The sequence below is a fragment of the Periophthalmus magnuspinnatus genome, chromosome 22 (assembly GCF_009829125.3).
Source record: "Periophthalmus magnuspinnatus isolate fPerMag1 chromosome 22, fPerMag1.2.pri, whole genome shotgun sequence".
In the NCBI taxonomy this organism is placed as follows: Eukaryota; Metazoa; Chordata; class Actinopteri; order Gobiiformes; family Gobiidae; genus Periophthalmus; species Periophthalmus magnuspinnatus.
In genome coordinates, this window is record NC_047147.1 from 1,584,695 (window position 1) to 1,609,714 (window position 25,020).

The following is a 25,020-nucleotide window of genomic DNA, read 5'->3' on the forward strand; positions in this document are numbered from 1 at the left end:
TAATCTGCTACGTACCACATTTGAAATCCATGACTGTGGCCCCTCTCTCTGTAACTGCTACTGTCAGACTCATCAATCTGGTCTTAAAATGTTCGTATTAACCTGCTCTACTTGTTCCTGGGGTTTTTCTTTCACTATTGTGTCCGTAAATCAAGATATGAACATATATAAGAGACAAATTAGGTGCCTTGTTTCGCCGAGGCCTCTACCACTATTTTTAGCAACAGATTTAATTGACAGCAGTGCTAAGCACCTGCCTTTTGCTAAACCAGCAGTATGGGCAGGTAGGGCCGTTACCTTCAACAGCCTCGCTCCAGATTGGCTCGTTCTTTGCTATGATACTTGTGGTCAGAATTCCAAATTGGGCTCCAAATTAGCCCCTATAACGGCTAGCCTTGATGAGCTTCATTTGACTGGAGCCGAACGCTGTGGGGATATCACACTCACTTAGTCCACTTCTTTATACAGTCTGTGGATAAAACAGCGCATCATATCCACTGTACAATTCTGAAAACTGTAGATCTGAATGTTGATTTATTTTTTCGGTTGTAGATGTTCATAATTTGCCTAATTATATAGAAAAATAGTAATGTAATAGTCCCTCATTCACTCAGGAGTGTTCTATAGCTGATGTTTTAAATTAAGTCTGTAGCCTAAATCTGCATAAACACTGTAAAGATGTTAAAATATTGCATATAGACATTGTTTGAGCTGTGAGTGTTGCCCAGTCTGACAGAGCCCAAGGCAGATCCCAAACGCTCTTAAAACTGGAGCAGCACAAGTTAAATTTTGAATGAGATGCCGCAGGCCGAGCTCCTCCTCAGAGCAATAACGTGTGTCTCATATTGTCCATATCTGACTCTGGACCAACAGTGGACCCTAAACTAGGTAAAGATTTCTCATACACCAAGGAGATAAACACATACACACGTGGACATTGTGAGTTTTTCTTTCATTAACTGAAGGGTACCAACAACCCTTCGGTTAATGAAAGAAAAACTCACAATGGTTACAGAAATAACTTGAATCTGATAAAAGTAACAATAAATAAAAATCCTTTGAAATTTATCCAATTAAAGTCAGACATTGCTTTTCAACTATGCTACAATAGAATTATAAAAAAAAAAAAACAACAACAACTCATGAAACAGGCCTGGACAAAAATGATGAGCTCCAGTTGTCTCAGGTTTGACGGGTGCCTTTTCCAGACGGCATGTTTCAGATCCTTCCAAAGATCCTCAAAAGGATTTAGGTCAGGGCTCATAGAATAGTTTAGTATAGTCCAATGTTTTCCTCTTAGCCATTCTTAGGTGTTTTTAGCTGTGTGTTTTGGGTCATTGTCCTGTTGCAAAACCTATGACCTGTGACTGAGACCAAGCTTTCAGACACTGGCCAGCACATTTCTCTCTAGAATCCCTTGATAGTCTTGAGATTTCATTGTAACCTGCACAGATTCAAGACACCCTGTGCCAGATGCAGCAAAGCAGCCCCAGAACATAACAGAGCCTGCTCCTTGTTTCACAGTAGGGACACTGTTCTTTTCTTGATATGCTTCATTTTTCCATCTGTGAACATAGAGCTGATGTGCATTTGCAAAAAGATCCATTTTTGTCTCATCTGTCCATAAAACATTTTCTCAGAACCTTTGGGGCTTGTCAACATGTAGTTTGGCAAATTCTAATTATCGTCTCCCATTAAGTTCACTTTGGCTCAAACAACGACGGATGGTGGGATCTGACACTGATGTTCCTTGAGCTTGAAGTTCATCTTTAATGTGTTTAGAGGTTTTCTGGGCTCTTTTGTTACCATTCGTATTATCCATCTCTTTGATTTGTCATCAATTTTCGTCTTGCGGCCACGTCCAGGGAGGTTGTCTACAGTCCCATGGATCTTAAATTTCTGAATAATATGTGCAACTGTAGTCACAGGAACATCAGGCTGCTTGGAGATGGTCTTTTAGCCTTTAACATGCTTGTCTATAATTTTTTTTTCTAATCTCCTGAGACAACTCTTTCCTTTTCTTCCTCTGGTCCATGTTAAGTGTGGTACACACCATGTCACCAAACAGCACAGTGGCTGCCTATAGCCCTGTATATAGGCCCAATGACTGATTACAAGATTGTAGAATAATAATAATAATAATTTTACATTTTATATATAGGGCGCCTTTCTGGGCACTCAAGGTCACCTTACAATACAATATATATACATATACAGACAGACATCAACATTTATGAAGAGAGTTCCAGAGCTGGGGAGCAGAGCGGCTGAAGGCCCTGCTCCCCATGGTGACAAGCCGGGCTGAGGGAACAGAGAGATGTAGAGAGGAAGAGGAGCGGAGAGAGCGAGTGGGTGTGGCAATATGGAGGAGGTCTGAGAGGTATGGAGGTGCAAGGTTATGGATGGCTTTGAATGTGTGGAGCAGGATTTTATATTGGATGAGGTGTGAGATGGGGAGCCAGTGAAGTTGCTGTAGGATGGGTGTGATGTGGTTGATGGAAGGGGTGTGTGTGATGATGCGAGCTGCTGAATTCTGAACCAGCTGAAGTTTATGGAGTGTTTTTTGTGGGAGACCAAAGAGAAGAGAATTGCAGTAATCCAGGCGAGACACCTGTGATGCTAATTAGTACACACACCTTGGATTAACATGTCCCTTTGGTCACATTATTTTGAGTCTTTTCTAGGGGTACCATCATTTTTGTCCAGGCCTGTTTCATGAGTTAATTTTTTTAAGTAATTCTGTTGAAGCATGGTTGAAAAGCAATGTCTGACTTTCATTGGTTAAATTTCTCAGAATTTTTATTTATTATTACTTTTGTCAGATTCAGTTATTTCTGTGAGCACTGTGAGTGTTTCTTTCATTAACTGAAGGGTACCAACAATTTTGTCCACGTGTGTAACTCCTTTTTTGCAAAGATGCATGTTTAATTTTTTTTTTAACTTATTTATTAAAACCATTAATTTATTTTAATCAAACAACAACAACACTTAAGCTTTGGGACCACTTTTGATTGCTATCTGGTATTAGCATGATTTGCTTGTATGCTAATTACCTCTTAGCTGGCAGTTATAGCAGCATATGTGGCCCAAAAGCAAAAGTGTTGCCAAATAAAACTTAATCAGCATCCAACCAGTACATTATATTAACCCCATATTACTTTTTATGATATTTTTGCATGAAAAATCTTCAAAATCATATAAATACTTACCTTCTTTCTAGTTTTAGCTGCTGTACTTTTTATCATGAGAATGATCATATTATAAGTCAGAATTCACATATAATTTAATTATGAGTCAGTTTTAATTAATTACTTTTTCATTTTTATATTTTTGTTTTTTGATAGAACTGCAGAACGGTGAGTGGCTTCTCTTGAATGAAACAATAACACTCCTCACTTATAATATAAGTAGAAGTTGGCTGATATTAACCAAAATTAACTAACTAATTAAAATTGAAGCTGAAACTGTCAGCCAATCACAGCCTGCTACCTTTGCTTTCACTCTCTCCCCTCATCCATGGCCATTTGATCTACAACCCTCCTCTGCCCCATTTCCAGTACAGCAGCAGAGCCATCAGCCTCCTCAGCCTCTCCATCTCATCCTCTTCACCTCCATTAGTAGCTAGAGATCCCTCAAGATTTGTTTCTGTCCTTTCAAGTTGTATCTACTCAATTTAACTTAAGGATTTTTTTGTAATTTTTTACCAAGTTAATACCAGTCAACGTCTAATATATGAAGCTATTGGGGTGTTTCCTAAAAATGATTGTATATATCTATATATTTATTTATCTCTCTCTCCATATATATATATATATATATATATATATATATATATATATATATATATATATATATATATATATATATATATATGCCATTAGTCCTGGTTTAGTCCTGCTTCAGTCCATTTTAGACCTGGTTAAGTTCTGGTTAAATCCACAGTTCTGATTCAGTCCTGGTTTAGACCTGGTTTAGACCTGGTTTAGTTCTGATTTAGAATGTGTTTAGACCTGGTTTAGACCTGGTTTAGACCTGGTTTAGACCTGGTTTACACCTGGTTTACACCTGGTTTTCACCTTGTTTACACCTGGTTTTCACCTTGTTTACACCTGATTTAGACCTGGTTTAAACCTGGTTTCAACCTGGTTTACATCTGGTTTAGACCTGTCTTAGAAATGCTCTAGGCCTGGTTTAGACCAGGTTTACATCTGGTTTAGACCTGGTTTAGACCTGATTTAGACCTGGTTTGGACCGGATTAACACCTGGTTTAGACCTGGTTTAAACCTGGTTTTCACCTTGTTTACACTTGATTTAGACCTGGTTTAGTCCTGATTTAGACTTGGTTTAGACACTGTTTAGACCTGGTTAAGTTCTGGTTTAATCCACAACTATTTAGGTAGGTTACAGGCAGACGTTAGACCGAGTTTAAAATGTTCAACTTTTAATGGGCCTTTGTTTGGTCCTGATCCAGTCCTGCTTTAGACCTGGTTTAGACCTATTGAGACCTGGCTTAGACCTAGTTTAGTCCTGATTGAGACCTGGTTTACATCTGGTTTAGACCTGGTATAGACCTGATTTAGACCTGGTTTAGACTTGATTAACACCTGGTTTAGACCTGGTTTAAACCTGGTTTAGTCTTGGTTTAGACCTGGTTTACGCCTGGTTTTCACCTTCTTTACACCTGATTTAGACCTGGTTTAAACCTGGTTTAGACCTGGTTTACACCTGGTTTACACCTGGTTTACAGCTGGTTTACAGCTGGTTTACACCTTGTTTTAGACCTGGTTTAGACCGGATTAACACCTGGTTTAGACCTGGTTTACACCTGGTTTATAGACCTGGTTTAGACCTGGCTTAGACATTCTTTAGGCCTGGTTTAGACCAGGTTTACATCTGGTTTAGACCTGATTAACTCCTGGTTTAGACCTGGTTTAGATCGGGCTTACACCTGGTTTAGTCCTGGTTTACACCTGGTATAGTCCTGGTATAGTCCTGGTTTTGTCTGGGTTTAGACCTGGTTGACAAGTGGTTTACAACTGGTCTGGACCTGGTTTAGACCTGGTTTAGACCTCTTTTGGACCGGGTTTAGACCTGATTTAGTCCTGGTTTACACCTGGTTTAGTCTTGGTTTAGTCCTCCTTTAGACCTTGTTTACACCTGGTTTAGTCCTGGTTTAGTTATGGTTTACACCAGGTTTAGTCCTGGTTTACACCTGGTTTAGTCCTGGTTTAGTCCTGGTTTACAGCTGGAATAATCCTGGTTTAGACCTGATTTAATCCTGGTTTAGTCTGGGTTTAGACCTGGTTTAGATTGGGTTTACACCTGGTTTAGTCCTGGTTTACACCTGGTTTCGTCGTGGTTTAATCCTGGTTTACACCTGGTTTAGTCTTGGTTTAATCCTGGTTTAGTTCTGGTTTAGACCTTGTTTACACCTAGTTTAGACCTGGTTTACAACAGGTTTACAACTGGTTTGAACCTGGTTTAGACCTGGTTTAGACTTGGTTTAGACCCGGTTTAGTCCTGGTTTAGTCCAGGGTTAGAGCAGGTTTAGACCTCTTTTAGACCTGATTTAGTCCTGGTTTAGTTTTAGTTTAGTCCTGGTTTAGTCTTGCTTGTACATTTCAAGTTTAGTTAATGTAACTTTTCTGGTGGGGGTCCCCAGTTCCTAGTGGCTAAAAATACCTTGAAAGCCATTTACTGTGAGGGGATTTGCCTCCCCAGAGATCTGACCTGTTACTTGGAGATGGAGATAAAGAAGTGGAACATTACAGATAAAGTGATCCCATCTCACCATAGATAGGTGTGGTGGCGTACCTCTCACCAGAAATGTCACATAGTGAACTGCTCCTTTAATCAGATGTTAATGTCAAAATGTGTTACTTATGATAATGCACTGATGTAACTCAAATGATTGCCTCCCTGAGTAGAAACATTTCAATTTCTGACCCTCTTTGTGCTCTGAGAATTTGATGTGGGCTGAAGCGACCGGCCCATCTTTGGGCCCTGAGAGGTTGATGTGTTGCTTCAGCCCACATCAACCTCTTTGGGTCCTGAAAGGTGGATCTGGGCTGTGGGCCTTTTGGGATGATGCTCACTGCTTTAGAGTATCATCATTATTTCTTTTTTAAATAACTGAATCACCTGGCAAGAAGAGATGATGTAAACTATGATCATGAGTTTATCAGCACCTAAACAGCAAATACAGTGTTCCCTCGTTTACAGTGTTACATTCCAAAAATACCGGTAACCCGTGATATACAAAATCCGTGAAGTAGAAAACTAAATTTTTTACAATTATTAAATATGTTTTAAGGCTGTAAAACCCCTCACAACACATTTCATACATGTTTCTCAGACAAGCATTAACATTTTCTCACGTTTCTCTCTTGTTTAAACACTCTCAAAGTTCAAACCATCCATCCATCCATTTTCTTCTGCTTATCCGGAGCCGGGTCTCGGGGGCAGCTGTCTAAGCAGGGAGTCCCAGACTTCCCTCACCCCAGACACGTCCTCCAGCTCCTCCGGTGGGACCCCAAGGCGTTCCCAGGCCAGCCGAGAGACATAGTCCCTCCAGCGTGTCCTGGGTCTTCCCCAGGCCTCCTCCCAGTGGGACATGCCCAGAACACCTCCCTAGGGAGGCGTCCAGGAGGCATCCTAAGCAGATGCCCGAGCCACCTCAACTGGTTCCTCTCGACGTGTAGGAGTAGCGGCTCTACTCCGAGCTCCTCCCGTGTGACCGAGCTCCTCACCCTATCCCTAAGGGTGCGCCCGGCCACCCTACGGAGGAAACCCATTTCAGCCGCTTGTATCCGCGACCTTGTCCTTTCGGTCATTACCCAGAGCTCATGACCATAGGTGAGGGTAGGAACGTAGATTGACCGGTAAATCGAGAGCTTTGCCTTTGGGCTCAGCTCCTTCTTTACCACAAAGGACCAATACAGCGACCGCATCACTGCAGACGCTGCACTGATCCGCCTGTCAATCTCACGCTCCATCCTTCCCTCACTCGTGAACAAGACCCCGAGATACTTGAACTCCTCCACTTGAGGCAGAGACTCACCACCCAGGAGAGGGCAAACCACCTTTTTCCGGTTGAGAACCAACCACGCGATGTTGCAGAGACGTGTCAGCCAAGACAGCCCCACAACATCCAGAGACTTGAGGTACTCGGGACGGATCTCGTCCACCCCCGGAACCTTGCCACCCTGGTCCAGGGTGATGGACGAGTCCGCCTCTGGGTCCCCAGTCTCTGCTTCCTCCTCGGAAGACATGACGGGGGGATTGAGGAGATCCTCAAAGTATTCCTTCCACCGCCCAACAACATCCCCAGTCGAGGTCAGCAGCTCTCCACCCGCACTGTAAACGTGTTGGTGAAGCACTGCTTCCCCCTCCTGAGGCGTCTGACGGTTTGCCAGAATTTCTTTGAGGCCGTCCGATAGTCCTCCTCCATGGCCTCCCCGAACTCCTCCCAACCCCGAGTTTTTGCCTCTGCAACCACACGAGCCGCGGCACGCTTGGCCCGCCTGTACTCATCGGCTGCCTCAGGAGTCCGACGAGCCAACAAGGCTCGATAGGACTCCTTCTTCAGCTTGACGGCATCCCTTACTTCCGATGTCCACCACCGGGTTCGGGGATTGCCGCCGCGATAAGCATCGCAGACCTTACGACCACAACTACGAGCAGCCGCATTGACAATAGAGGTGGAGAACATGGCCCACTCGGAGTCCATGTCTCCAACCTCCCCCGGGATCAGGGAGAAGCTTTCCGGAGGTGGGAGCTGAAGACCCCTCTGACAGAGGGCTCCGCCAGACGTTCCCAGCAGACCCTCATGATGCGCTTGGGCCTGCCAAATCTGTCCGGCTTCCTCCTCCGCCAGCGGATCCAACTCACCACCAGGTGGTGATCAGTTGACAGCTCAGCCTCTCTCTTCACCCGAGTGTCCAAGACACGTTCAAACCGTCGTAGATTTTAAAATATAAGCACAGCATTAAAAACTGATATTTTCAAACATTCAAATCCCAAATGCAGGAGAATACAGATCACTCAAATATGCATGAACCAATCAGAATAGAATGATTTACTATGCCTCCACTGACCCTGTCCCCTCTGACCCTGTCCCCTCTGACACTGTCCCCTCTGACACTGTCCCCTCTGACCCTGCCCCCTCTCTTCTGTGCAGGGTACGAAAGTCTGGTGGATAATTATGTTCAGGACAGTAAAATGGGCTTTGTGATAAATGCCATCTATGCCATGGCACACGGTCTCCAGGACCTGCACCAAGAGCTGTGCCCGGGGCAGAGGGGGCTGTGCCAGGCCATGAAACCTGTGGACGGCAGCCTCCTCCTGGATTTCCTCCTCAGGACGTCCTTCAGGGGTGTGTCCGGAGAGGACGTGTGGTTCGATGACAACGGGGACACACCTGGAAGGTAAAGTCACGTTTGTATTATTTGTATTAAATACACACACATATATATCATTATGAACATGCACACATTATATAGTGGTCCCTTGTTTATCGCAACGGTTATGTTCTAAAAATAACCTGCAATAGGCAAAATTTGCGAAGTAGTCAGCTTTATTTTTTTTACCATTATTATATATGTTTTAAGGCTGTAAAACCCCTCACCACACACTTTTCTCAGACAGGCATTAACATTTTCTCTTATTTCTCTCTTGTTTAAACACTCTCAAAGTTCAAACCTTCATAAATTATATCCTCCTTCCTCAATGATCACTTTAAATGTTTTGTTCATGTGCTTCTAGCGATATCTGTAAAGGCAGCCTGTCTGTGCAAGGAAACTTTGAGTCCAAAGCGTTTCTGAAATGTGTCAAACCAGCCCTTATTGGCATTAAAGGGGCTTAGTACTGCACGAAAAGTACTTGTCGATGGCCTGGGCTCTGCATCATCCTGCTCCTCACTGTCATGAATGTCATCGCTGTCAGCTGTCAACGTTTCATCACTTTAAAGTTCACACTGCTAGCGATTGAACATTTTTGTAAATTTGGCTGAACGCATTCTGTACTGTACAGGAAAATGATTGACAATGGTCTGCAGTCTTCTAGCCAATCAGGACATATAGGATATATGTGTGTATGTATATATATATATATATATATATATATATATATATATCTTCCGGTCCTGGCTTTCCCTGTTCCTGCTCTACACGACGCTTTCCTGGTTCGCCTCCCGCTACCCGCTCTTTGTGTGTGTTAAATGAACTATTGACAACTGCTTTTGCACAAACTATAAATAAACACTGTAAATCTGCCCTGAGTCTGCACTCCTTGGTCCGCACCTGCACCTGACGTTACGACAGATTCCTGCTGAGTATTTGATTACTGGCAGGGCGTAGCTGTTTATTGCCTGAGTCTTGTTCTTGCCACTGAGCTGACTCCTTAGGACTTGCCCTACTCGTCTGAGGTATTTGGCCATGGCTGCTTTCCTTGTTTCCTCTTCAAGGTTGCCATTTGCTTGTGGGATACCAAGGTACTTGTAACTGTCCTCAATGTCTGTCTGGGAGGGAGACCCCTTCTGTGTGGACTACCTTCCCTCTCTTTGTCACCATCCGGCTACACTTCTCAAGCCTGAATGACATTCCAATGTCTGTGCTGTAGATCCTGGTGGTGTGGATCAGTCGATGTCTCGCTCATTCTTAGCGTACAACTTGGTGTCTTCCATGTAGAGGAGGTGACTGATGGTGACCCCATTCCTGAGATGGTATCCATAGCCAGTGTTGCTAATGATTTGGTTGAGGGGATTCAGACTTATGCAGAACAGCAGTGGGGACAATGCATCTCCTTGGTATATGCCACAATTGATGGTCACTTGTGCAAGTGGCTTGCCATTGGCCTCAAGGGTGGTTTTCACAACGTCATCGAGTTTGCAATGCAGGCTCTTAGAGTCCTGTTAATGTTGTACAGCTCTAGGCATTCAGTGATCCATGTGTGTGGCATTGAGCTTTCTTGTAATCAATCCAGGCAGTGCACAGGTTGGTCTTACGGGTTCTGCAGTCTCAGGCGACTGTTTGGTCTACCAGGAGCTCCCCTGGCTCCCCTGGAATCTTTGCCAATGCCCTTCTGTGCTGTGCTCATGTATTGATCCATGTGTCCACTTATCTTGGTTGCGATGATGCCTGACATGAGCTTCCATGTTGTGGAGAGACAGGTTATTGGCCGATAGTTGGATGGGACAGTACTCTTTGAGGGATCCTTCTGGATCAGTATCGCACACCCTTCAGTTAGCCATTTAGGGTGAGTCCCATCCATTAGCAGCTGGTTCATTTGTGCTGCCAGGCGCTCATGGAGAGCAGTGAGCTTTTTTAGCCAGTAGGCGTGGATCATGTCAGGGCCTGGTGCAGTCCAGTTTTTCATGCCTAAGACTCTTTCCTGGATGTCTGCCACTGTGATGGTGACTGGATTCTCTTCGAGGAGGTTGCTGTGGTCTTCTCTAAGAGCCACCAGCCACTGTGCATCGCTGTTATGTGATGCCTCCTTCTCCCATATACCTTTCCAGTACTGTTCGGTTTCCAGCCTTGGTGGGTCTGCTCTAGTGTTATTACCCGGCCATTGAGTGTACACTCACTTTCGCCAGTTGTGTTGTGAACAGACAGTTTATTCGTCTGGCTTCATTATCTTGCGTGTACCTCTTTAGGCGGCCAAGGCTTGGAGCCTTTGTTTGGCAGTTTCCAGTGCTTCAGGTATGGGCACCTGGCTGTACCTCTTGGGCACTTGTTTTTTCATTGTACCTCTCTGGGCCCCTGACAGTTGGCTTACTTCTCTCTGCACTGCCTTGATTTTAGCCTCAAACCGTCGTTTCCATGGTGGGTGTTATCTCACCCATCTCCATCTTGTTCCAGTAGCCCATTTCTCATCAAGGTGCTCTGGTTCCCCAACACCTGACGCAGACCTTGTTTGGCTGGGCGACGTCTAAGAATGTTTCATTTGCACTCATCATTGTATGAGGTAGGCAGTAGCTTGAAGGGTCTTGCCCAATTACCCACACTGGTTGTTGGTAATTGCTCATTGCGCCCTTGGGGGGGATTCTAGTTCTGTTCTACTCCTGGTCTAGCCCTGCTTTAGTTCTGTTTAAGCACTGTTTTATTCCTTTTTTTAATCATCTTTTAGTCCTGTTCTAGTCTTGGTTTGTCCTGTTTTTTCCTGGTTTAGTCCTGTTTTAGTCCTGGTTCAGTCCTGTTCTTGTCCTGTTTTAGTCCTGTTTTACTCCTGGTTTAGTCTTTTTTTAGTCCTGGTTTAGTCCTGTTCTAGTCCTGGTTTAGTCTTATTCTAGTCCTTCTTCAGTCCTGTTCTAGTCCTGACTTCGTCCTGTTTTATTCCTGCTTTAGTCCTGTTTTATTCATGGTTAATTCCTGGTTTAGTCCTGCTTTATTCTTGGTTTAGTACTGTTTTAGTTTTGATTTAGTACTTGTTTTTGATCTGTTTAATCCAGGTTTAAGTCCTGGTTTAGTTCTGGTTTAGTCCTGTTTTAGTCCTGGTGTAAATCTTGGTTTATTCCAGGTATAGTCCTGCTTCAGTCCTGGTTTTGTTCTGATTTAGTCCAGGTTTAATCCTGTTTTATTCCTGCTTTAGTCCTGTTTTATATCTGCTTTAATCCAGTTTAAGTCCTGGTTTAGTTCTGGTTTAGTCTTGTTTTAGTCCTGGTGTAAATCCTGGTTTAGTCCTGGTTTACTCCTGGTTTACATCTGGTTTAGTCCTGCTTCAGTGGCTTTGTCCTATTTTAGTCCTGCTTTAGTCCTGCTTTAGTCCTGCTTTAGTCCTGCTTTAGTCCTGGTTTACTTCTGGTTTAGTCCTGTTATAGTCCTGGTTTAGTCCTGTTTTATTCCTGGTTTAGTTCTGATTTAGTCCTGCTTTAGTCCTGTTTCAGTCCTGGTTTAGTTCTGCTTTAGTCCTGTTTTAGTCCTGTTTCAATCCTGGTTTAGTTCTGCTTTAGTCCTGCTTTAGTCCTCTTTTTGTCTTGGTTTACTTCTGTTTCAGTCATGTTTTACTCCTGCTTTAGTCCTGCTTTAGTTCTGGTTTGCTGTGGTTTAGTCTTGGTTTAGTCCTGTTTTAGTCCTACTTTAGTCGGTTTAGTCCTGCTTTAGTCCTGTTTTAGATCTGCTTTAATCCATCTTAAATCCTGTTTTAATCCTGGTTTATTTCTGCTTTAGTCCTGCTTTAGTCATGGATTAGTCCTGCTTTAGTCCTGTTTTAGTTCTGCTTTAGTACTGGTATAGTCCTTTTTTTGTTCCTGTTTTAGTTCTGTTTTAAGTCCTGGTTTAGTCCTGTTTTATTCCTGCTTTAGTCCTGCTTTATTCTTGGTTTAGTCCTGTTTACTTCAGATTTAGTACTGTTTTAGTCTTGTTTTTGATCTGCTTTAATCCAGTTTAAATCCTGGTTTTGTTCTGGTTTGGTCCTGTTTTATAGTCGTGGTGTAAATCCTGGTTTATTCTTGGTATAGTCCTCCTTCAGTCCTGGTTTTGTTTCTGGTTTAGTCCAGGTTTAATCCTGTTTTATTTCTGCTTTAGTCTTGGTTTTACTTCTTGGTTTAGTCCTGTTTTATTCCTATTTTTGTCCTGTTTTAATCCTGGTTTAGTCCTGCTTTTTATTCATGTTTCAGTTCTTTTTTAGTACTGTTTTTGTCATGTTTTAGTCCTGGTTTAGTTCTGGTTTAGTCTTGCTTTAGTCCTTTTTTAGACCTGTTTTAGTCCTCATTTAGTCCTGTTTTAGTCCTGGTTTAAGTCTTGTTTTATTCCTTGTTTAGTCCTGATTCACTACTGGTTTAGTCCTAGCTTCGTCATGGTTTAGTCCTGTTTTCTTGATTTCTGATTTAGTACTGTTTTAGTCCTGATTTAGTCCTGGTTTGGTCTTGGTTTAGTCTGCTTTAGTCCTGGTTTAAACCTTTTTAGTTCTGCTTTCGTCTTGTTTTCGATCTGCTTTAATCCAGTTTAAGTCCTGTTTTAGTCCTGGTGTAAATCCTGGTTTATTCTTGGTGTAAATCCTGGTTTATTCCTGGTGTTGTCCTGCTTTAGTCCTGGTTTTGTTCTGGTTTAGTCCTGGTTTTAATCCTGTTTTAGGTCCTGCTTTAGTTTTTGTTTTAGATCTGCTTTAATCCAGTTTAAATCTTGGTTTTGTTCTGGTTTAGTCCTGTTTTAGTTCTGGTGTAAGTCCTGGTTTACTTCTGTTTTAGTTGTGTTTACGTCCTGGTTTATTCCTGGTTTTGTCCTGGTTTATACCTGGTTTAGTCCTGCTTTAGTAGTGGTTTAGTCATATTTTAGTCCTGCTTCAGTCTTCTTTTAGTCCTTCCTTAGTCCTGGTTTACTTCTGGTTTAGTCTTATTATAGTCTTAGTTTATTCCTTGTTTAGTACTAGTTTAGTCCTAATTTCCTCCTGGTTTAGTCGTAGTTCATTCATTGTTTAGTCCTGTTTTAGTTCCTGTTTAGTACTGGTTTAGTTCTGCTTTGGTCCTGGTTTAGTCCTGGTTTGCTGTTGGTTTAGTCCTGGTTTAGTCAGGGTTTAGTCTTGGTTTAGTCCTGTTTTAGTCCTGCTTTGTCCTATTTTAGATTTGCTTTATTTCAGTTTTAAGTACTGTTTTAATACTGGTTTAGTCCTGCTTTAGTCCTGTTTTAGTTCTATTTTAGCCCTTTTGTAGTCCTGCTTTTGCCCTGTTTATGTTCTGATTTAATCCTGTTCTAGCCCTTGTTTGGTCCTGTTTTAGTCCCGTTTTAGTTCTGCTTTAGTCCTGGTTCAGTCCTACTTTAGTTCTGTTTAAGTCCTGTTTTAATCCTGGTTTAGTCCTGCTCTAGTCCTGTTCAGACCTGGTTTAGTCCCGTTTTAGCCTCTTTGTTGGTTGTATGTTTATTTATACCTCTGTTGTGTTGAAGGTATGAGATCATGAACTTCCAGCAGTTGGAGTCTGGGGTGTATGATTACATAAACATCGGCTCGTGGCATGAGGGCGCTCTGAGCCTGGACGATGACACAGTGATAAACCGCAGTGAGCAGGTTCGTTCTGTCTGCAGCGAGCCATGCTCCCCGAGGAGAATCAAGGTAACACTAATGCTAGCACTAACTTTTTACTGTTACGCTAACACATAAGGCATCTTTTACTGTTATGATTATGGTGACAGGAAACATCACAGTATTACAAATGATCATGACAGATGAACACCATCACCATGACAACAATGATGATTATCGATTCATAACTGAAAAATCTGGACAATCCTAAAAGCACAAGAGTTAACAAGAGTTAAAATGTAAAATAATAGACAAACTGATGTAAACAAAGGCTGTCCATAGGACAAAACAGCCAAAAACAAAAGCCAAAACGAAACGTAACATACATGATATAACTATAGGACCCAGTGCTACTATTGTCTGTAATATAGTATATGAAATATATGAAGTATATGTAGTATTTGAAATATTTGAAGTCTATGCAGTATATTAAGTATATGAAGTATTTGAAGTATTTGAATTCTATGCAGTATATGCAGTATATGAAGTATTTGAAGTATATGAAGTATTTGAACTATATGCAGTATATGCAGTAGTTGAAGTATTTGAACTATATGCATTATATGCAGTAGTTGAAGTATAGGAAGTACTTCACATCGGCACCATATTGTTCCCACACATTTATCATGTAATATACATGTGAGCCGCATGTGCTCTGCACTAACACTCAATAATTCAGAATCAGCAGAAAAGAACTGGAAAAGCCCTTCTCCCACTCCTCTCTTAATCCTCCTATCCCACTTCTCCACTCACACTCCTCCTCTCCCACTCCTCCTCTCTAATGCCTCCTCTCTCACTCCTCGTCTCTCACGCCTCCTTTCTCACTCTTCCTCTCACTCCTCCTTTCTATTCCTCCTGTCACACTCGTCTTCTCTCACTTCTCCTCTCTACTCTTCCTCACTCCTCTAAACTTTTCCTCACTTCTTTCCACTTCTCCTCTCTCATTTTCAAGTTATCAGATATATGAAGTATGATATATGGAATTATGGAGTATGGTACATAAATATATATATATATATATATATATCTTTGTTGTATTCTCTTTGTTTTGCCCAGAAATATTTTGTTTTTGTTTTTTTTCTTTACTACATAACTCCATATATCTTGCTTCATATATTTGTTGTGTTCTGTGTGCATATAAAATGTATCCATCCTTTTTCTTCCTCTTATCTGGGACCGGGTCATGGGGACAGCAGTCTGAGCAGGGACTCCCAGACTTTCCCAAGGTGTTCCCAGACCAGCCGGTCTTCCCCAGGCTTCCTCGCAGTTGGACATGCCCAGAACACCTTCCTAGGGATGCATCCAGGAGGTATCCTGAACAGATACCCGAGCCACCTCAGCTGGCTCCTCCTGACGTAAAGGAGCAGCAGCTCTACTCTGAGCTCCTCCTGTGTGACTGAGCTCCTCACCCTATCGCTAAGGGAGCTCCCAGAAACCCTGCGGAGGAAACTCATTTCGGCCGCTTGTAAGCAACCGCATCACTGCGCACACTGCACCGATCCAACTGTCAATCTCATGCTTCATCCTTCCCTCACTTGGGAACAAGACCCCAAGATACTTGAACTCCTCCACTTGAGGCAAGGACTCTCCACCCACCTGCAGAGGGAGCCACCTTTTTCCAGTCAAGAATCATGGTCTCGGATTTGGTGAAGCTGATTCTCATCCCAGCTGCTTCACAATCGGCTGCAAACCACCCCAGTGCCTGCTGCAGGACCTGGCTTGATGAAGCCATCAGGACAACATCTGCAAACAGCAAAGATGAGATCCTGTGAACCCCAAACCGGGCACCCTTCGGCCCCTGAACTGGACTCCCTCCACCCCCTGGCTGTGCCGAAAAATTCTGTCCATGAAAACAATGAACAGAACTGGTGACAAAGGGCAGCCCTGGTGGAGTCCAACATGCACCAGGAACAAGTCTGACTTACTGCCAGCAATGCGAGCTCCTACTCCGGTCATACAGGGACTGGGCAGCTCTTATAACAAAGGCCACCTCTCCCCGTGAGCAACGCCAGAGAATTGTATAGTCTAGCCCCTCTCAAGGAGTTGGGTTCCAGAGCCCAAATTTTGCATGGAGGTGAGGCTGACTATATCTAGCCGGTACCGCTCAACCTCCCGCACAAGCTCCGGTTCCTTCCCCCCCAGTGAGGTAACATTCTATGTCCCCAGAGCCAGTCTCCATGTCTGGAGAGCTGGTTGTCAAGGCCCCTGCCTGGGGCTCGCTGTTGAGCACCCACCCCACGCTTGATTCCAGGGTGGGGCTCCATTAACACCGGCCTGGAAGACGTAGCTGGCTTTGTTTTTCTCGTCATCATGAAAGGCTTTGAACTATTCTTGGTCTGAACTGTCCCCCAGGACCTGTTGGACATGATTGACCATACCAGGGGCATGAAGCCCCTGACAACATAGGTCCCAGAATCATTCAGGTGCTCAAACATAAAATGTAAAAATAGTAAAATAACAATAAGAGGGTGTGTGTTTTTAATGAGAGGGTGTGTGTTTTCAATGAGACGGTGTGTGTTTTGAATGAGAGGGTGTTTGGAATGAGAGGGTGTGTGCAGAACCCTGCGATTTGCACCTTTGCCTGATAATGTACATGGATTGGTCCATATTCATTTTGTTCTGTTTCAGGTAATCAGAAAAGGGGAGGTGAGCTGCTGCTGGATCTGTACTCCCTGTAAAGACAACGAGTTTGTCCAGGATGAGTTCACCTGTAAGGCCTGTGAGCTCGGCTGGTGGCCCAACGAGCTTCTGGAAGGTAAAGGCCTGTTTAGTCCTGTTTAGTCCTGGTTTAGTCCTGTTTAGTCCTGGTTTAGTCTTGCTTACTCTTGCTTGCATTTTAAGACCAAAATGACAAGTCTGACAGCAGCAACAGAGAAAGGGGCCACAGTTTTTACATAGAAAGTGAACTGGAGTCGATGAAGTGCACCCAACACTTCCTACGTGGCAGCTAGCAGGTTAGCTATGTCCATTTATATTTACAGTCTATGGTTTGCACATTAGGCCAAATACAAACCCAATACAGGTGAGTGCATGTGATGGCAGACATGTGACCAGTTCTGACCAATCAGAGCTATGCAGCTCAGAGCAGGGCTAGGCTAAAGCTAACGTTTAGGAGCTTTTTTTACTATCATGATGTGAAAATAGAGAAGAATACATTGAACATGTGACCTTTGTGGATGTGTTCTCCAGGTCTCATACAGAGCAATGTTTAATCACTGTAGAAGACTCTGAGCATTCTTATGTGGAATGCAGAGAAATCCATCTGCTCCACATCTCATCCGCCCTGTAAAGTCCTCTCTCTTCTTATCTCTCCCTCTTTCCTCTCTCTCCACTCTCTCCTTGTCCCTCTCTTTTACCCTCCCTTTCTTCTCTCTTACCCTCTCTCTCCTCTCTCTGTCACCTGGTCTGTCCTCTCCCTTCTCGTCCTATTTCCCTCTCTCTCTCCTCTCTCTCCCTCCCTTAGCCTCTCTCTCTGTCTGTCACCTGTTCTGTGCTCTCTCTCCCCTCTCGTCCTATTTCCCTCTCTCTCTCTCTTCTCTCTCTCTCCCTATCTTTTACCCTTCCTCTCCCTCCCTGTCTTCTCTCTTACTCTCTCTATCTCTCTCTCTCTTACCTTTCTCTTCCTCCCTCTCTTCTCTCTTACCCACTCTCTCTCATCTGTTCTGTCCTCTGTCTCCCCTGTTGTCCTATTTCCCTCTCTCTCCTCTTTCACTTACTCTCTCTCTCTTTTATCCTTCCTCTCAGTTCCATTAATCATTTTCAGATCTTTGGCCCATTTAAAAATGTCTACTGCTGTTTCAAAGCCAAAGACTCTTCTTTTCCCTCATTTCCCTCTTTCCCTCTTTTCTTATTAAAGTCACAGAGCTTCAAACCAAACGCTGAAGTTTCAAACTCAATTTGATTGTCAGAAAAGTATTGATGACACAGACTCAACTCCACATCATCATGAAAACATCACAGTATGATGATATTTATTTGACATAAATTAAAGTATGTGATATTATGACGTGTGGTCATGGAGATGTGATTTCACAGTTTCACAGTATGTCATTGAACTCATCTATCTCTATGGAAACAAGCTGGTCAGACTGCTAGGCCAAATTACACGTCAGAGAAACAAGCTCATTTACAATAAAAATGCTATTTCACTATTTTGTCTGTAACACAAGATATGAACATTAATAATAGACAAACCCGCTAGCGTTTGCAACAGGTTTGCTTGACAGCATTGCTAAGTCCCTGGTCCCCTGCTAAACCAGCGGTACAGGTGGGAAGGGGTGTTACCTTCATCAGCCTCGCTCCAGATTGGGTCTTGGTTGCTATCATACTTGTGGTCAGAATTCCAATTATAGAACTCGGCTCCAAATTCACCTCTATAACTGCTAGCCTCGATGAGCTTCATATGGAACTGAATGCTGTGGAGATGTCACACTCACTCAGTCACTTCGTTACACAGTGGCTGTACACTTTCACAACTTGCAACGTACCAGCTAATTTCCATAAGGCAAAATACAAAGCCTTTACCACATACACAACCTGCATCGTCTGATTTGCATTGTGCCTGTATATTTTGGCAGTAACTGTAAGGTTATAACTAGTTCATTTTGAGTTAGCTGTGACTGCAGTAGTTTTACCCTTTTAACATGTTTATTTCATAATCTTTATTCATGTGATTTATGTGTTCTTATTCATTTCTTTTTCCATAATCTGTCTCCTTTAAACGCCAGTGCATTTGTTAATCTGCAGCACCTCCTCTGGCCACAGACACACTTAGAAAAGGGGTTATTTATAGTTGTGCTGAAAACCTACTTCAGACTTGAGCCTCAGCTATATTTGATTATTTTGTCCTCTTCTGTGACATCACTACAACTTCCAACCTGTTCATTGGCTCGTTCATATCCTGATCTCTGTTCTAATGTTTCCTCCGCATAAACAGACCTGGAAGTTGTGTTTGTTTCATTTACACATGCTTAACACACAAACCCTGCATATTTAGGATGAGTTCTTCACACTCTGTTCTTCACTGTGTTTTTTTTTAACTCTATACACCTTCACCAGAATCACTTTGATCATTTCAGTCCTGGAATTGCCAATCTCTACTGAACTAAAAAATATCTGTTTTACACCTTCATGACATCCATTGGCTTCAATTCACTTTCTCTGTAAAAAACTGTTGGGCCTCTCTCTGTAACTGCTGCTGTCAGACTCGTCATTTTGGTCTTAAAATGTTTGTATTAACCCGCTTCTACATGATCCTGGGGTTTTTATTTCACTATTGTGTTTGTAAATCAAGATATGCACATTAATGAAAAGACAAATCAGGTGCCTTCTTTCCCGAGGTCACTCCTGCTAGCATTAGCAACAAATTTGATTGGCAGCAGACGTTCCTTGCAGGAAGCGGTGTTATCTTCATCAGCCTCACTCTGGATTGGGCTCTATGATACTCGTGGTTGAAATTCCAAATATATAACTCCAAATTGGCCGCTATAACTGCTAGCCTCGGTGAACTGCACTTGACTGGAGTGCTGTGGGTGATGTCACACTCAGTCCACTTTTTATACAGTTTGAGGTTGTGTCCTTGTTTTTTTCTCCTTTTTCCATTTGAGTTAATTTAGGTCTGAATCTTTTTAAATCCATCTCATCAAAGCCACATATGAGAAAATACAGGCAACTGATGTGATTTTGGGCAATACAAAAAAGGAAGAAATATAAAAGTGAGAACCTCTGGTCTACTGTGTTACTATTGTCCACACGTCTATAGTCATACATATAACTGACTTCCTCCTCCTCTCATTCTTAGGCTGTGAGCCAATCCCTCTGCGTTACTTGGAGTGGGCCAACCCTGAGTCCATCATCCAGGTGGTCTTCAGCTGTTTGGGTATTTTAGTCACTTCTTTTGTTGCTTTGGTTTTTGTTGTCTATCGAGACACACCAGTCGTGAAATCCTCCAGCCGTGAACTCTGTTACATCATCCTTGCTGGCATCTTTTTGGGATACCTCTGCCCCTTCACACTAATCGCACGCCCCACTGTCGTCTCGTGCTACCTACAGCGCATTTTAGTGGGACTGTCAGCTTCTATGTGCTATTCCGCTTTGGTGACGAAAACCAACAGAATCGCACGTATTTTGGCCGGAAGCAAGAAGAAAATATGCACCCGGAAACCCAGGTTCATGAGCGCTTGGGCCCAGGTTGTCATCGCGTTTGTTCTGATAAGCCTTCAGTTGAGTTTAGAGATCACACTAATTGTTATGCAGCCGCCTGAACCGGTCAAATCCTACCCAAGCATCAGAGAAGTTTTCCTGATTTGCAATACAAGTAATCTGGTGGTTGTTGCTCCTCTTGGCTATAATGGACTGCTAATTTTAAGCTGCACCTACTACGCTTTCAAAACACGTAATGTACCGGCTAATTTCAATGAAGCAAAGTACATAGCCTTTACCATGTACACCACTTGCATAATCTGGCTTGCATTTGTGCCTATATATTTTGGCAGTAACTATAAGATTATAACAACGTCATTTTCGGTTAGCTTAAGCGTGACTGTAGCGTTGGGCTGTATGTTTACGCCCAAAATGTACATTATAATTGCCAAACCGGAAAGGAACGTAAGGAGTGCATTCACAACGTCGGACGCCGTCCGGATGCACGTCGGAGATGGGAAAATGGCCTGTCGGAGGAACAGCCTCCTCAGTATGTTCAAGAGGAAGAAGAATGCGGGCAGTGGAAGGTGGGAACTAGTAGCATATAAGCTAACCATTTAAGATATGTTTTAGACAGTTAAATGTAATCCTGTATTTTTATAAACAATATTCAAAAGAAAAATCCACTAATGTTGAACCTATAGACCTCTTAGTTGCTGCGTTCCAAGTAGGCATTCACAATGGGCACTATTCAGCTCCTCTGCCCCTCTCCCCGTAGCTGCTTATTTCATTATTTTTTCCCTAAATCAATACATGAACATTAATAATAGATCAGTCAGGTGTCTTCTTTGCCTGTGGTCGCTCCTGCTAGCATTAGCAACAGTTTAATTAACAGTGGGCGAGAAGGGCCATGTACCTTCCATAACTGTTATCCTCGATTGCCTCAGTTAACTGGAGACAAACAGCAGCCTGCAATCACACACAATAGGATGGGCTTTGCCACTACTTTGTGACCATAGACTCTATAAAGAAGTCGACAAAGTAAGTGTGGACATCACCCACAGCGTTCGGCTCCAGTCAAATGAAGCTCATTGAGGCTAGCGTTAGAGGGGCCAAATTTAGAGATGAGTTGCATATTTGGAATTCCAATCACGAGTATCATAGTAGTAGCCAACGAGCCAATCTGGAGAGAGGCTGTTGAACGTAATACCCCTTCTCGCTTGCACGTCTGGTTTAGCAGGTTTTGCACAGGTGCTTAGCAATGCTGTCAATCAAACTTGTTGCTATTGCTAGCAGGAGCGATAATGATTCAGACAAAATAGTGAAATAAACCCCAGGATCATGTAGAATGGGTTAATACGAACATTTTAAGACCAAAAAGACAAGTCTGACAAGTTACAGAGAAAGGGGCCACAGTTTTGACATAGAAAGTGAATTGGAACCAAAGTCAATGGAGCTGGAAGTGCACCCATGATCATTCCTTGGAACACCGCGGTTAGCAGGTTAATAGGTTAAAGTCTGTGTTTATGACATAACATGGACAGAGATGAACCACAAAGTACTTTGATAATTTTCACATACTACATCATCCTGACCATACTTCACCTCAGAGTGTGATGCTTTGAGCTCAGAGTGTGTCACCCTGAGCTCTGACTGTGATGCCCTGAGCTCACAGTGTGTCTCCCTGAGCTCAGAGCATGATGCCCAGAGCTCAGTGGGGACACTTGTTTCACTCTCCTGCATGTCCCGTCTGTCTCTCCTGCATGTCCCATTTGTCTCTGCTGTACTCACTGTTTGAAATGGGTCACACAGCGGTGACCTTCTGTCTCCCTACTGAATTAAAACAAGCTTCTCTGTGCCCAAGGATCAGACACTTTACTAAAGCGTGCTAGGAATGGTCTGACCATGGGTAGTGGGGCTGGTAAATTTATAATATCTATGTCCACCATTACTATGAAATCTATACATTATAGTGTGTCACACAGTTTGCTATGGCAGTGCTTACGCCACCAATTATACAGATACTTAGTGGGTGGTGAAGTCCAGGGACTCATTATAAAGATATTTCAAATATCCAATTTTGATTAGTGTGGTATTTACATTCCAGTGCTATTTTCCATCATAAAAATGGCACTTTCTGTTTGATTGTGATTAATCTTCCAATCAAGACCTTTAAGCCTCCTCTCATCTCTGGCAGTTTGCCTCAGGGCAGCAGTACTTCTGTGTAGACCTGTCACTATAATCTCTATATCGACAAATGGTTCTATATGAAAGATGGAATAGTATGTTTATGGGGTCAGTATTTAGTATGTGACTTCGTCTTTGCTCTACTGGAACATTTTTTTTATTTTTTGTCTATATGATCAGATTTAAGCCGTAAAGGTTTGAATAAATAACTTGTCTGACTCATTACAGAGCTCAAACTATTGACTAAAGTGTTTAATTCTGCTGTTTTTTCCTTGCAGCGCATGATCTTTAACAATATTGTAGATTTATAATAGTTTTTGTGGTTTAAATCTGCTCTTGGGTTGTTGTGTTAGTGGCAGAAATTAGTTTCAATATTATTGTTTATCATTTGTATTTACTTCAGTGATATATCCAACTTCAGAGTCTGTTATAGTGACAGGTCGACTCGCGTAGAACTAATGATAAACTTATGTAAAGATGAACCTGAATATCAATATGATTTGTTATTATTTTAAATGCTTAAAGGTAAAGTATGTAACTTTCTGCAGATGGCACGTCACCTACATGATTCTATGTAAACAGAAAATTTAAACCAAAATTCTCCATGGAGATGGACACATTAATGTGGAATATTACAGCCCAAAGCACCATATTTCCATGGAAACAAACAAAATAAGTCAAGTTTGTGGTGATTTCAGTCTATGTTTTGTCTATTGATATTATAAAGGTGCATGCATACTTTATATTTTTCTTTAATTTCTCTGCACATCCCGTGTCCCTCACATTAACTTTTGATTTTTTTTTTTTTTTTTTCTGTATTCTGTAGTTCTAATGGAAAGTCTGTGTCATGGTCTGAACCAGGTGCCCGAGCTCCACCCAAAGGCGAGCACATGTGGCATAGGCTCTCAGTGCATGTGAAGAGGCAGGACGCTAACCAAACCGCCGTCATCAAACCGCTAACTGCTAACACTTTCCAGGGGTCTGCGCTGGAGTTCTCAAACTTAAGCACCAAAACACTTTACAACGTTGAAGAAGAAGAAGACGAGACAGAGCCGTTACGATACAACCCACCCGAAATTCTGCCTTCAATGATACATGAGCAAAGTACTAGTACTACTACTGCTACTGCTAATGCTACTACAACTGTGAATAGAGTTAAAGAAGAAATACAGATAATTTCAACGCATCATAACAACAACTCTCAAAACGCCGTCCTCAGCCACCAGCCACAGATGACCACGTTTAAAAGCAGCAACAGCTCAAACGTGAAAGATCTGATTTCATTACCAGAAGCTAGCAGTAGTAATGGAGCAGGTACGCCAGTGTACTGCCAAGATAACTTCCTCCAACATGACGCAATGTTGTCAGTACAGTTCCACCAATTTGAGCAACAGCACTCCCTAGAGGATGGAGAGGAGGTGGACAATGAGTGCTTTGGGCTGCTTGAAGGATTTCTGTATAACAACACTCAAATTCATCATGAGGAAGACTACGCTGGAGTCAAGATGGCCGCTGCAGACGAGACACTTGTTCCCCTAATGCCTCCCCCGTCACCATTTCGAGATTTCATGGGGACATCGAATATGAATCCGTTCACAAGTTCACCTATGTCAGAGTCACTCTTGGTCGGCCCTGAAGATACAGTGTATGCTTCGGTGATGTTTGAGGAGTACAGGCACAGCTCGTCAACGTTGTGAGGGAATGAACAAAGCAGAACGGACTCGGATCAGTAAATATGTCGTTAGAATGTGATCTCTGAGCCTATATGAGTATATACGGATATATGAGTGTATATGAGGACCGTATTTTCCGGACTATAAGTTGCACTTTTGTTCATAGTTTGTCAGATGGGACTTATATGTGAAATTATTAAAATATATAATAACACGTCTTCACTGACAACTGTGCAAAGGTACTCTAGGCTTGTGAACAGCCACGCGAGAGTGTAAGCGGCGCTTCATTTACTTCCGGAGTTGACAGAGTTCAGAAGTGATACCGAGGATGAAGAATTCAAAGGATTTAGTGATTTGGAGTGAGATCAAGAGTAAACTTGTTAGCTTGATTTTTATGCTTTAGTTATCTGACTAACTGTTAATATCTTACATTAACATACCAGACACATATTCAGTTTTGTCTATACTTCATGTAGCTGAATAAATAGAAATGTGTTACATTAACGTCCAATACTATTCAGCCTGTTGTTCTCTATTTTATTGTTATTATTATAACTTGCCTTTAAAGATAAACTGTCTGTTCTTGGTCTCGTCATTATTATGCATTTTTCACTGGTGCGACATATACTCCTTATAGTCCGGAAAACATGGTATTTGAGTATATATGAGTGTAGGAGTGTATATGAGCATATGGGTATATACTGTACGAGTATATATGAGTACATATGAGTATGGGAGAATATTTGAGTATATATATATATATATATATATATATATATATATATATAGATATATATATATATATATAGATATATATATATATATATATAGATATATATATATATATATATATAGAGAGAGAGAGAGAGAGAGAGTGTGTGAGTGAGTGTGAGTGAGTGTGAGTGAGTGTGTGAGTGAGTGAGTGAGTGAGTGTGTGTGTGTGTGTGTATATGGGAGTATAGACAGTAGAGGATTAAGTTAAGGATTGGTTAAGTTTAAGTC

At 42.4% G+C, this 25,020-nt stretch overlaps 1 protein-coding gene across 1 annotated transcript in view; it reads left to right on the forward strand.

Annotated features, from left to right (window-relative positions):
* Positions 1 to 24,042, forward strand: part of LOC117390828 (metabotropic glutamate receptor 1-like) — a 34,463-nt gene extending 10,421 nt beyond the window's left edge. Inside the window, exons 4-8 of the mRNA XM_055231218.1 lie at positions 8,181 to 8,427; positions 13,882 to 14,047; positions 16,646 to 16,772; positions 19,818 to 20,745; positions 23,172 to 24,042. Coding sequence (XP_055087193.1) covers positions 8,181 to 8,427; positions 13,882 to 14,047; positions 16,646 to 16,772; positions 19,818 to 20,745; positions 23,172 to 24,042 — 2,339 coding nt within the window. The remainder of the gene's footprint in view (positions 1 to 8,180; positions 8,428 to 13,881; positions 14,048 to 16,645; positions 16,773 to 19,817; positions 20,746 to 23,171) is intronic.
* The last annotated feature ends 978 nt before the right edge of the window (positions 24,043 to 25,020 follow it).